General features: G+C 37.1%; 1 protein-coding gene across 1 annotated transcript; it reads left to right on the forward strand.

Moving 5' to 3' along the window:
- The first annotated feature begins 7263 nt into the window (after positions 1-7263).
- KERA (keratocan) lies at positions 7264-13836 on the forward strand. Its single transcript, XM_077772284.1, has 3 exons — positions 7264-7337; positions 8829-9722; positions 13651-13836. Exons 2-3 carry the CDS (start codon positions 8837-8839, stop codon positions 13815-13817), a joined length of 1053 nt encoding a protein of 350 aa, XP_077628410.1. The 5' UTR covers positions 7264-7337; positions 8829-8836; the 3' UTR covers positions 13818-13836.
- Positions 13837-14163: the final 327 nt, after the last annotated feature.

Raw genomic sequence — 14163 nt, forward strand, 5'->3', positions numbered from 1 at the left:
ACCTATGACCTCATGGAGGCTTTCTCTATGACCAACTGCCAGAGAAAAGTATAAATACACTCAAACTGTAATTTACATTATGTGACCAGCAGGAAGAGATTGAGAATGGATACTGCAACATACAGCTCTGATTGGAATGACCTGGCAGGCAGCGTGGTAAGAAGTTAAGAATACACATATGCGCTCGTGAATCTGCTCGTGATTCCTGGAGACACTATGATTCTCGTAGTATTTGCTCAGCATGCTGAATAAATGTTGCATCATAAGAAACTCTTTCTACAATGCTTTGGAGATGAGCTTTAAATTGATTTAAACTGATGGGCTTTCAAGCTGCTTACCTCTTGTTACCTTTGTATCACCTGAAGGCCAATGGTGTGAAGGCTAACTTGCCAGAAATGGAGAGAGCTTGAGAAGCTAGAAGAAAGTAACTCTAGAACCGAGCTCTTCTGGATAGCTGGTAATAGCTCATCTGAGAATCACAGAGGCAGTTTTAATTTTCTTTTTTGATTAGATAACAAAAGTCTTCTTGTAGAGTCTTGGAGCAACTGGTACCCTAGAGAGTCGTAAATATTAAAGTTGAATCAAAATATAAATAGCTGGGGCACCTGGGTGGCTCAGTCGGTTAAGCGTCAGACTTCGGCGCAGGTCATGATCTCACAGTTCGTGGGTTTGAGCCCCGCGTGGGGATCTGTGCTGACTGCCATCTCAGAGCCTGGAGACTGTTTAGGATTCTGTGTCTCCCTCTGTCTCTGACCCTCCCCTGCTCACACTTGCTCGCTCGCTCTCTCGCTCTCTCTCTCTCTCAGAAATAAATAAATCATTTAAAAAACATAAATAGCTTCTAAGTGGCAGGATTTATTAATAATTTCAGATCAATTTTTGTAGCAGGGCCTTAGGATGCTTCCAATACAAAGGCTAACCTATGGATAGAAGGTTACTTGTTTTTTTGAACAACAGAAACAATACATGTTAAGAGTATTAATAAAAATCATACTTATAAAAAGTACACTGAGAAGACCAAGAATTGACTTTTTCAATTTACATCCAGTTGTGAGGGTCTATGTACACACACATGTGTGGTTGATATAAATATGCATATGGGGCAGGGCCAGTGGGGAGAATACCTACCTGCTCATTAGCCAGCAAGAGACATCAATTCCCATGGGTCTTCCAGTAAGATTACTAGTGCTTTTCTCTTCAGCATCGAAGTTCAACAAAGCACCATCATATATGTGAAGAAAGTCTCCAATATGAAATACCTCTATAGGCCAAACAAAACCAAGAAAAGAAAAAAAGAAAGAAATCAAAGGAAATAAAATTATTGCAGGGTGCAGAAAAAAACTCACAATATTAGGAAAACCTTATCGTTCTTAATCTTGTGTTGAATGAGATGAAAGAAGATAGTAATAACATAAAAAAATAATATTTAGGAAAGGAACAACTGAAGAATAAGTTTGCAAAGTAAACGTGTAATACATGATGTAGACATTTTAAAAATCACACGATAAAAGGAAATCAGTCAGAAAGCATAACAAAATTTTTAAGAGAAAATATAAGCGATAAGAGACTTAGACAATCAAACATGCACTAAGATTTACCAAAACAATTAGAAAAAAATGGATGGACTATATGTACGTGAACTTCCAGGTTGAAAGGACTCCTTGAGTGCCCACTGGGTGTTGAATACATCCCTTCAAGGCATATTGTTGCAGAAGTTCAGACTGAAGATGAAGGAAATTCTCAAAAGTTTCAGAGAGCAAAGAAATGTCACATTCTGAAAACTGGAAATTGTTACATGGGCTCTTGGGTGGCTCAGTTGGTTAAGCATCCAACTTTGGCTCAGGTCATGATCTTGCTGTTCACAGGTTCAAGCCCTGCATGGGACTCTATGTTGATAGCACACAACCTGGAGCTGATTTGGATTCCTTCTCATTCTCACTCTGCCCCTTCCCCTCTCACACTCTGTCTCTCTCTCTCTCTCAAGAGAAATTGCTATGGTCCTGGGCTTCTGTCACTGATGTTAGATCCCACAGGCCCTTGGAGCAAAGGTTGTATTATTTCCTAAATACGCTTTAAAGGCCGTACCTTAGCAGAGAGAGTGTGATTTTTGTGTTAGTTTTAATCCACACTTCAGGCAAACTTAGTTAATTTTTGAAGAAACCTTACAGTGAAGACTCCCTTCATAAATGTTTTAATGCTTGTTGCAGATAAACCCCCTTTATATAAGATACAATTGAGCTGAGCTTACTTTCACTGAACAGAACTCCTCTGTGTAGGTTGTAAAGGAGGATGACTATAGCCCCATCAACTGTGTGACAACTGAAATATGCTATTAAAAAAATCTAATATTATCACCTGCCAAATTTGCTCAGGTTGGTTTGTAACAATGAGAAAAGTAGGTTGAAGCAAGAGAATATGGAATTCCAAATGAGGTATCTTCCAGGAAAAACAGAACCTGATCTCTCTGATTTTCTTTATCAATGCTTTTATAATGCTCTATGTGCTTTAAAAGTATTAACTCATTTAATTTTCGCAACAATCCTCTGAGAGGGTATTCATTATCACTATTATTACTAATGCATTATCATCATCATCATCATCAACGTTATTTTACTGACAAGGAGACGAAGGTGAAAATAAATAATTGTTCAAAGTCTTACAGCTTGTAAATGGCAGAGATTTATATAAACCTAAGCAGGTCTGGCTTTTAACTGGTGCACTGTGTTGCCCCTGCTCAATGGGTGCAAAAAATTCTTCAATGGTTTTATAATTCTGTCTGATCCTTCAGAAAATATTAGTGCAATAGTTGCATATGTATGTAGAATATACTGTATATAATTTATATATATATAGGAAATAAATGCAGTATAGTGAAAGAATAATTTTGCACTGTTTCAGCACAAAATAACATTTATATTGCACAATAATGTATCCAGTAAATATTTTTTTAATCAAAGTTTGTGAGATGCATTCATTAGGAGTTATTGAAGGGAATCCGGGCTACAGATGGGGTAAAGAGGGGAGCAAAGCAAATATACTAAATCTTTTTACTTTAATGTTTATTTATTTTTGAGATAGATAGACAGCTTGAGTGGGAGAGAGACAAAGAGAGCGGGAGACACAGAATCTGAAGCAGGCTCTAGGCTCTGAGCTGTCAGCACAAAGTCTGACGCAGCGCTTGAATCCATGAGCCATGAGATCTTGACCCCAGCTGAAGTAGGATGCTTAACCAACTGAATCATCCAGGCACTCCATAAATCTATATCTAATAATTGCTGTTTAAAACTGGTCAGTCCAACAAAATTCACCCAAACAAGAAAATTAAGATTAGTGCTAAAAGAAATGCATAATAGAGTTGAACACATGGCCTCTCGCAAGTGGGTCTTACACTAAAGTAGGTAAAATGGGGATTGTTATCTTATCAGTTTTGTAGTGGTTTTGACCATTTAAAAGTGGCATTACTATATTTTAAGTGTATTATTTTGAAAAAAAATTATATTATAGATGTATATGTGCGTGTTAGCTATATATTTTAGTGGATACCTTTCATATTTTTAAATTATTTCACATAATTTAGTGAAACAAAGCTAAAACTGATCTATTCAGAGAAAATTATTTCTCTTAGCAGAAGTCCAATCAATTATACATAAGCATAGCATCTAAGAGCACCCAGTGGTCCAACCATTGCTGAAATTGATATGTCAGACATATATACCAACAAATTTGAAATCCTACTAGAGTTTCATGTCTTATAGCTTTATACATTGCCTTCTCTTTTAAAACACCCATTGGGAAAATAATTAACATAAAAAATAAAATGTCCACAGGGGATGTCTGGGTGGTTCAGTCTATTAAGCAACCAATTCTTGATTTTGGCTTAGGTCATGATCTTATGGTGGTGAAATAGGGCCCTGAATCAGGCTCTTTGCTGAGCATGGAGCCTGCTTAAGATTCCCTCTCTCTCTCTCTCTCTCTCTCTGTCTCTCTTTCTCTCTCCCTCTCTGCCCTTGCCTCTCCCCGGCCTGCATATCTCTCTCTCAAAATAAAATAAAATAAAATAAAATAAAAATAAAGCAAACAATAAAAATAAAAAATAAAATGCCAATGGTATTCAAGAATGTAACAAGATAAATCCCTCAATCTAAGACAATTTAGCAAAACAACCTCCCTTTTAATAGGAAGCAATAGAAGCAAGATAAGCATATAGGAAACATTGAAACATGCTAAAAGGAAGAAAAGAGGTTAAAAGAACAACAACAATAACAACACTTTAACCCCTCTTCAAGTTTCTATAAGGACATCCCTCAGGTAGGCTAGGCAAAGATGCCAATATCATACTGTCTGCTGAAATTTCTGGGCCTCATTTCCCTCGTATGTAAAAGGCGCAAGTTTGACAAGGTGATTTGTAAGTTCTCCTTGAGCTGTATCCTTTTTCACCATGAAATTTTCCCACATTTATCTGATAGTATCACCTCCATTATCTTATTTTATTTTCTAACAACTCTTTCTGGTAGTCAGGGCTGTTGCATTCTATGTAGACAGGCTCATGATAGTTAAACAGCCTGTGCAAGCTCAAACAGCTAGTAAGTTGCAAAAGCGAAAGTCTAACTCACATTTTTTTCTTTTTACCATATGTTTAAGATTGTCCACCATGTTCCTATTTAGTTACTCAAATCAAAAACCTCGTAGCTATCAAAGTGGTGCATGTGCCTTTTATTTTTACCTGTTCATTTACTCATTCAGTAAATATTAAACACAAACTACATCCAAAGCTTCATGGACTTTGAAAATATCAATCTGTCATTAGAGAGGCAACACCAGAGCCACATCATGACACCTAGGCATTCTTTCTCTCTCTTGGCAGAATCAGGTAAGACTAAGTAAAGTCTTTCATTAATTCTTATACCAGCTAGCATGACTCAGACATTCTCACCACTGCGTTAATTTAATTTATTGAACTTCCACTTAAGCAGTTCCAGTGAAGACTTTAAGTCCCCATTCTCCAGGAATCAGTAATCAAATGAGGGTAGATTGGATTGTTATAGGAAAAATCAGGATAGAGACCGAGAGAGATTTAGTAACAGTGGAACACATCTTGTGCTTTCAGTCTGGAAGCAAAGACACCAAAATTTGGTAAGCACCATAGATGGCCATTTTTATTTATATCATGCCTCCCAGGGTCCTTAAAATGTGATTGTTTTCATATGCTCACAAAATGAGAAGGAAGAGTTGAGAATGATTTCCAGATTTCTGGTTTGGGAGACTGAATAAATGATAGTAGCACTCGAAAGTATAAAATGATAAGAGCAGTTAGAAGTAAAGGGAGACAATGAATTTCATTTTAGATATATGCCTTTGAGGTACACAATAGGAGAGTTCTAGAAAGCAAGCAAATGCACACATAAAAGTGCAGATCTCTTCCAGAGGCTGTGTTGGAGATAAAGACTCAGGAGTCATCATAATAAAGGGAATGATTAAAGCTTCACAGTCCTACGAGAAATGTGTAGAGAGCAAGAAGGACACAGAGTAGATGGCAGAATCTCAAACGGTTCTAAATGCTAGAAACACTTTTCAAAATGTTAGAGGAAATGGAGAGCCTCAGGATATAAATGGGAAAAATCCACAAGGAAAGGGAGAGGAAAATGAAGAGAGAATATCACAGAAACTAAGAGAAACATTTACTACAAGGGGTGGGTCAACATTGTTAAAAGTCAGAAGCCTGGTAGGTCAGACACTAAAAAATTTCCAATATATCAGTAAATATGAAGATCACTGCTGATTTTTGTCAGAGCAAGTTTAGGGAAGCAGAAGGATTCGAAGCCATATTTTGGTGGGTGGATCATGGGCCCACTGGTCAACAGGAAATGAAGACCGGAGGCAGCCAGGAGGCTACTGCAACTTTCTTACAGTGAACTTGCAGCCATATTCGTGTAATACAATTAAGAAATGACTCAAGTAATTTTGGTTAAAAGAGAAAAATTAAGAAAGAAACAGTTGGAGTAGGCTGTGCAGAGCTGATGATCATTTGTTGTGTATATCCTGAGAGTTTAGGGAAAAGAAGAGAGGAACGTCAAGAACGCAATAGGCAGAAACCATTGTTTTGAGAAAGCAAATAGCCTTTGAGTTTTTTCTTTTCTCACATAGGGGATGAGTGAACCTGGAAAGTTACAGGAGATCATGTCTGAATCAGATCTTAGTCTATAGAAGCTCGTAAACTTAAATTTCCCAGTTGAGGAGCATAATAGGGCTAATGCTAAAGGAAGGTTCCCATTTCCAGAAGCGTTTTTGAAAAGCAGGGCCAACACTGAGAGGTGGTCCAGTGCTGCAGAGAGATGGCAGAACTCTACTGACCTGCCGATGGTGAGCGGGGAGGCGGGCGGTTTAGGAAAGGTCTTTTGGGTCCAGGACCCTCTCCCCTTCACCGTTCTCCATCAGTGCTGACTGAATCACATAAATTAAACTTCCTGACCCCAGAATAAGATAAATTTTGAAAAAACAAAATGTTTACAATCCATCACCAGAATAATGTCTGAAGATTATTTTTATTTGTCTTTCTTCCAATGCCACAGCAATTCTTTCTCTCAAAGAGAACTAGACAACATTATCTTAGATCTATGTGTTAAAGAAGAAGAAAAAAACAGTGCAACATAATGTCCTGTAATGGACTAAATACAAAACATCTGTTCTAATGAGAAAAACAATCTCATTTTAATAATGACTTGGAATAAAGGTCCCAACGGGAAACAGAGATACAGAAATGATTTCTATAAAACAGAGCATAACACCATGTATAGTGCCAACATCAGGTACAGCTTCTCAGATTTCCTTTTACATTTTTCAAATGTATTTTCCCATATTTCCCACAAATGCAATATATCTAACTAGAATTCCAACATCTGTTTTATATGAGACATGAATACAATATTTCCATAGAAATAGAGGACATCAGCATTTATTTCTTTGTACTCTTTTTTTTTTAAAAAAAAAACCACTTTAAAATCTTTTTGTTACATTTTAAACCAAAACTGCCTTCAGTCGCCTGCTGGCTATACAGGTCTAGATACCAGCACGTTGCAACATCTCTGGAACGGTCAGTTCAGAGTGGCAGTTGCCCTGAATTTTTGTTATAGGTTCCGGAGAGCAAAGTCTGAATTTCCTGTGCTGAGCTGCCTAGGTACCGAGGTACTGTTGTGGTTGGAGGGGTTAAAGTTGGAGCCACTGGTGCATATATTTGAGGGAGGATTCATAAAAACACGACAGTGGAGCCTGGGTAAATCCATTACTGGGAATGAGCAGTGACCAATAGAAAGGAAAGAAGAAGATCCAAGAAGGCTGAGGTAAGCAATCTGCAGCCCTGTCAAAGGAGAAACAATAGATCAAAAGGTGTTCACAGTGACTGGTCAGAGGAGATTTTACTTTTTCTCATAGGAAGCTTGACAGCATAAATTAAAAATAAATTGTTTTAGTCGTAGATTTTTTTCCCTCTTAATTAAGTTTTAGCAAACTTCAGACTCAGACCCAGGACTCCACGGTATATTCCTGGACAGCAAGGTAAACTATTTTCGCACTTTTTAAAAGCTTAAAGTTACGGATTCAAAGTTCTGCTTCATCAGAGGCAGAGTTGCGGCTTAATAACTAAAGAAAATCCCTATTCTGAAGAAAAGGATGTTTTAATGCGTCTCTCCTGGAAGATGACTAGAGCAGAATTCTGCAATCGTAAAAAAATGTGACAGCTCAGGAAGCCAGCTCTGCACTTGTCATTTTCCTCAATTTAGTGGCACAATTGAAAGATCAGCATTTCATAAATGATGCTTATTTTATTTTTTTCCTGAGGATTTAGTAAAATGTATGTTGTTCTTATTATCAAGCAATTGGATTAAATGTACATTGGTCGGAATGTTACTGTCAGATATATGTAAATATATATTATTTTTCCTGTTAGAACAGTTTGTTGTACCCGTAACCTTGTTGATATCCAATGGGGAGGGTATATATCTTTTAGATGGTCATACACCAATTAGTGTTAACCCATTCTTTGATAGCAGCCATCCTGAAAATATGGGGCTCTATCTGAACCTAAACATGTTCTATGTTTTGCTTTTTCTTATCAACCACAGTAATGCCATAGTTGAATATATGCTTCACTGTGATACAGAGTTTGTAATCCAAATTATTTGGTTGAATGATTTGAGTTTGTGCTTCTTATATTAGAAGTCTTCCCCAAAACCCCAATATAAAACTTACCGGAGAAGTTGAACAAAAGAGCAAGAGATTAATTACACATTTTTCTTCATATCTTAGAACCTTCCTTGACAACCAACTGCTAAAATGTTCTTTGATCTCTCTATTTCTTTGGTTCAAGGGCCAAAGAGCCTGGGAAATCTCATCCAGATGTTCTTCTCATTTAGGAGTAAAAGTAAAAGCATATGCTTACTTCTTAGAAACAACACAGACTGTCAATCTGAGTTATTAAAAGATCATTTTTTGTACTCTTGTATTCAACTGCAGGTTTCAGTTAACTTTCTTGTATTAAATAGCTTGAAATGGAAAAGCACTTAGAGCTCCTGAAATTTGCTTTCCATTACTCGGTTTTCATTGTGATTGGGTTAAAAGTGGAAAGCTAAAAAGTTACTGAGTTTCAGTGTTTGAAAAATGCTTTGCATATAGTGCCTACTCAATGTATGTGTATTAATTGATATCAATGTATAAACTGTTCAAATTGTTTACCTTTCCCCGAAAGAAGCAATGTCTACTGTTTGTTTCGGAGCACACAGTTTTCTACAGGTGAAAAATATTCAACCATCTAACAGTTGTGTCCCCCATCCTAGGTACTATCATGGCAACCACAATCTGTTTCATCATCTGGGTGTTATTCATAACAGATACTGTGTGGACTCGAAGTGTGAGACAGGTCTATGACGTAGGTGACCCAGAGGACTGGGCTATGCATGACTTTGACTGTCCCAGGGAATGTTTCTGTCCCCCTAGTTTCCCTACTGCTTTATACTGTGAAAATCGAGGTCTCAAGGAAATCCCTCCTATTCCTTCAAGGATCTGGTATCTTTATCTTGAGAACAACCTGATAGAAACCATTCCTGAGAAGCCATTTGAGAATGCCACCCAGCTGAGATGGATAAATCTAAACAAGAACAAAATAACCAACTATGGGATCGAAAAAGGAGCCCTGAGCCAACTAAAGAAGCTGCTTTTCTTATTTCTGGAAGATAATGAGCTAGAGGAGGTACCTTCCCCGTTGCCGAGAAGTTTAGAACAATTACAATTGGCTAGAAACAAGGTATCCAGAATCCCTCAGGGGACCTTCAGCAATCTGGAAAACCTGACCCTTCTTGACCTGCAGCACAATAAACTACTAGACAATGCCTTTCAAAGAGACACCTTTAAGGGACTCAAGAACCTAATGCAGCTAAATATGGCCAAGAATGCCCTAAGGAATATGCCACCGAGATTACCAGCCAATACAATGCAACTGTTTTTGGATAACAATTCCATTGAAGGAATACCAGAAAATTATTTTAATGTGATTCCAAAAGTGGCCTTCCTACGACTAAACCACAACAAATTATCAGATGCAGGGCTCCCTTCAAGTGGTTTTGATGTATCCTCAATACTAGATCTTCAGCTGTCTCACAATCAACTCACCAAGGTCCCTCGAATCAGTGCTCACCTTCAGCACCTTCACCTTGACCATAACAAAATCAAAAGTAAGTGATTGTCAGGGTATGTCTTTGATTAAAATGCTCATGGTCATTAAACTTATTCTATATTTTCTTTAAGAATAGCAACTGCTTTGGGTTTTCCTCCTCTACCCCCCTCCCCCACTAATGTGCCCTCAGATTTTTTTTCAATTTTTAGTTTTTGATTTTGTCTATTCACACACAATCTTAATGAACAAAGAAGTTCAAATCTTCAAGCTGTAAATTGAAAAGTGGACCTTACTATTCTACAAAGGGTGATTATCCACTGGAGAAATTGAATGCATCTTACTGTACTCCTGGTCCAATATTTCTGCTTCACTGGGTAGATTTGTTTAGGAAAATGTACCAAGTAAAAGTGACCTCATGAATAGTAATAGGAAGAATATGATTTAAGAGGTATCAGAACACCTCAGTCCTAAAAATTACAGGTGCTTGAAACCACCTTAATTAATATTCCACTTTAGATTACAGGGTCTCTCAAACTTTGAAGTGTACAGGTTTGTGGGAACCCCACAGTTCCTGGTTGAGTAAGCCTGGATGAGACTTGAGATTTCATTTCCCACAAGTTCCCAGGTGGAGCTGAGACTGTTCCTCTGGGAACCAAGCATTGGGAATTAACGCTGCAGTTTAACACCTGTTCAGTTGAAACAGAAACAAATGCTCCTGAAAGTTGGTAACTCCTTAGGACTAATGGCAATCAACAAGGTAGAAGAACTGCTCCTTTCCTGAAAGTAGCTTTTGATAAGGGAGAGCGGGGTGAGTGAGAGCATCTTGCAGGCAGAGGTGCCATCGAGGAAAGACTTGGTTATAGAAAGGAGAATCTGGAGACACTAAATGCAAACCTGACATCTTCACAATCATGCCTGAGACCAGGCTGACCTTGGTGCAGAAGCGTGCAATGTCATGGTCCAAACTCAGGGGTACTGGAAGCAGCCTGGCACTATCCATGCATCCTCCATCTTGGTACAAGCCCATGAGGAAGATAGTATGAGGAGACTTCTCCTCAACAACCTTAGAAAATACATTCCTAAAGTGTGAATCAGTCCATTTGTAGGGAAATAGCACAGATAATTGTCAGAATGGTGTGCCACTTGGTTATTATTCACTAGTTTCCTTTAAGCAAATAATCACACAAACATCCTACTTATAAGAAAGACTATTTTTCCACTGGGAACTGCTCAGTTATTCAAGTTTTTCTTTTTCTTTTTTTCTTGTTTCTTTTTTTTTCTCTTTGAGTTTTTCTAACAGCATACTTGAGCATATCATCTAGGATTTAACAAACAGGCTGCTGCCACAGTTTTCCATGGTTAATGGAAATTTGTTTAGTCCTGCCATCAAAAGAAAAGATGCAACAGAAAAAAATGTTAATCGCTGAATCTGGTTCTCTGAACCAGATAGTACGATGGCCATCATTTGACCTGATATATATTGACCTGATATACGCGTTTTTATTTCTAATGAACATTCTGTGCTCCTTCAGGTGCATCCCTTAAGTGGCCACAAAGGCCCCTTGGACATTTGATGTGGGAAGTGAATTTACAGGGATTCCAAATGTATCCCTGTTTGTGAATGAAGGATTCCCCTGAAAATTTGAAGAAAAGTTTCTTTAGGAGTAAAATAGCAAACTTCAACACAGTTGCGCACGTAAGCCAGGCATTTTTATATTTACATAAAGTTATACCAAGAAGAGTAGAGTTTTGCCTCCCCTTCTCTCAACATTTTTAAAAGTTTTACAATGTTTTGTCATATATTTTTATTCTTCAGGTGTTCTTTTACCTTAACATATATCTGGATCATCTGGAAGGCTTGTAAAATATAGCTTGGTGGCCGACCTTCACATTTTCTGACTCACTACGTCTAAGATGGAGACTAATAATTTAGTTCTCAAGCAATGCTGATGCTGTTGGTCCAAGGACCACACGTTGAGAATAATAAATTAATCCTCACAAGAATCTTGTTTGGTAGCATCAAGAGTTTCTAAAGAAAGAAACTGAGGGTCAACTAAGTGAGAATATTTACCCAAGGATAAAGAGTAAATATAATAGCCAGGACCTGAGCTCAGGCCTTCTCAGTATTGTCCCAGCACATTTTTCTTCAATTTCCAGATTAGAGGACTTTAGAAAAACTTCTACCAACACAAGTAAGAATAATTTAATAGCAGCAACATCAACAGGGAGAAATTGATTTCTTTCTTAATGTAGATATCAGGCATGGTTATTTCTATATTCCCAGGGAATAAATGCAAAATAAGAATTTCCCTGGCTAGAATTATTGGCTCAAAATTATATCCATTATATCACACTGTGTTATAATAACTGCTAAAGTACTTATTTCTTCTGGCTGCATAATCTACTCTAGTTGTTAATAAAGTGGTTTCCAAGAAACATACCTTTTATATGAAGAGTTCTTAGAATTTATGGTACAGTAACCTTTCCTTATGAAAAAGATGGAAATGCTTATTTCTTCTTAATAATTTAAGAGACTTTAAATTTGGCAAAATGTTATCTATTCAAATAAGTTACTTCTTGGTGCTCTCGTAGAAACACCATAATTAATTTATAAAAATATAACTACATTTAGAACTCTTGTTTCTCACATTACATTTATTCAGACATGCATTGGTTATGGGGCATAAGAGTAATAAGATTGAAAGGGAAACAGGCAAGAGACCTTATGTAGTAGGAAAAGTACAAGGCAAGGACTCAGCTCTGTCATTTACTTGCTGAAATACCTTGTGTGTAATACCTTACCTGTCTGAACCACTTATTCCTGCAATGCCCATGTAGGGAGAATCATCATATTGCCTGATAAAGCCTGTGTGGTGTTAAGGTCATAATGAATGTGAGAAACTAACTTTATGTACACAAATGACTAAACAAATATGAGTCATTATTTTTTAACAAGTTGAATTCACAAAATGGCATAAGATTGGACCTAAGCAACCTCGCTTTCAGCATAAGCTCAAAGGAAGGCCATTGCCAAAATAAGGTGGGTCTCATCTTCTAAGATAGGACCCTTTCCTCAAAAATAGTTTCAAAGGAGACTTAAAAGCAGTATGCAGATTCATGGTTGAAATCAGCTAATGTCCACACTTGTCTGAATTTTGCTAATTTAACAGGACTTATTTCCTGAATACTCTTAAATTTCAGTCTGATCATTGATGCCAAAGGCTCTGATCCAAGGCAGGTGCATGATTTCTCACATCCTAACCATCTGAAAAGGCTCATGGGATGTTTCCTGGATTGAGTCCTTTGCAATTCAGTTCTTGGCAAATGTATCCTTTGAAATTAAATACACAAATATAAAGATTCAGGATTCTTTTCTGTAAGTATTACATATGTAAACTTATGTTAAATGTACTTTTTAAAAACTCATCATACACAATTAATTGGAAGTTTTGCATTTTATGGTAGCTTTTGAGCACCTTCCCTAACTGATTTTCCACCTACACATCCATCTATCCATCCATCTACCCTTGCACCTATCTGTTCTTTCTATGAATCTTTGTCTCTACTTCTAATGCCCTAAATACTACCTGTCTTATTTTATAGTAGTCTAAGCATGACTTATCTCACCTGGAAGCTTAGAAAACAAATGATATATCTTATATGCTTTAATTTCCATCACATTTTAACAATATGTGCTTTCTAGTGTCCTGCACAAAGAAAGTATAACTGAATATGGAGATAACTATATATATATACATATATATGTATATATATGTATATATATATATATATATTACACATTTTTAGGGGTTACTTTTATAAAAGAGGTGCACAACCTCCAACCTACACAAAACTGGTTTGTATCTGGCACTTTCATAGATCAGGTCTCTAGGACTTCTACAGGACCGTTGCATGGCTTCTTGGTCTTCCCACCCCAGGTCACTTCTGTTCCAGTTCATTCATTCATGCCATCTTTGTCTCCATAGATGTAAACGTCTCTGTAATATGTCCTACCATTCTGCCTGCGGAACAAGATTCCTTTGGTTATGGACCTCACCTACGCTACCTCCGTCTGGATGGAAATGAAATCAAACCACCAATCCCAATGGATTTAATGACCTGCTTCAGGCTCCTTCAGGCTGTCATTATTTAAACACATCTTTAACAATCTCAAATTGGTTTCATGAGCTAATTTCTCTGCAATGAAATTTGGTTACCATTCATAACTTTAAGACAAAAGTCACATTCCAATGGTGCTCTCTGCCACCATTTTTGTTTATGCAGCTTATGTTTTCTATTCAAAGATGCTTTCACTGATGATATGTAGCATGGCTAGCTTTACTTTAATTAATAAAACAGACACAGAGTTAAGATAGTTTGCCAACTTATCAACTCAAAGAGAGTTCTTTTTTGTCTCTTTCACAGCTTACTAATATCAAATAATGTAATTGTACTATTATGCAATATAAAAGCCATACTTGTGTGCATGTTCAAGATTA

This window comes from Crocuta crocuta, unplaced genomic scaffold, assembly GCF_008692635.1.
Source record: "Crocuta crocuta isolate KB4526 unplaced genomic scaffold, BGI_CrCroc_1.0 scaffold216, whole genome shotgun sequence".
Classification (NCBI taxonomy): domain Eukaryota; kingdom Metazoa; phylum Chordata; class Mammalia; order Carnivora; family Hyaenidae; genus Crocuta; species Crocuta crocuta.

Excerpts from the sequence above, each read along its gene's own strand:
- KERA (XM_077772284.1), top strand. The coding sequence starts at position 8,837 with ATGGCAACCACAATCTGTTTCATCATCTGGGTGTTATTCATAACAGAT. Across the intron at positions 9,723-13,650 it reads TGACCATAACAAAATCAAAA|ATGTAAACGTCTCTGTAATA; the intron begins GTAAGTGATTGT and ends TTGTCTCCATAG.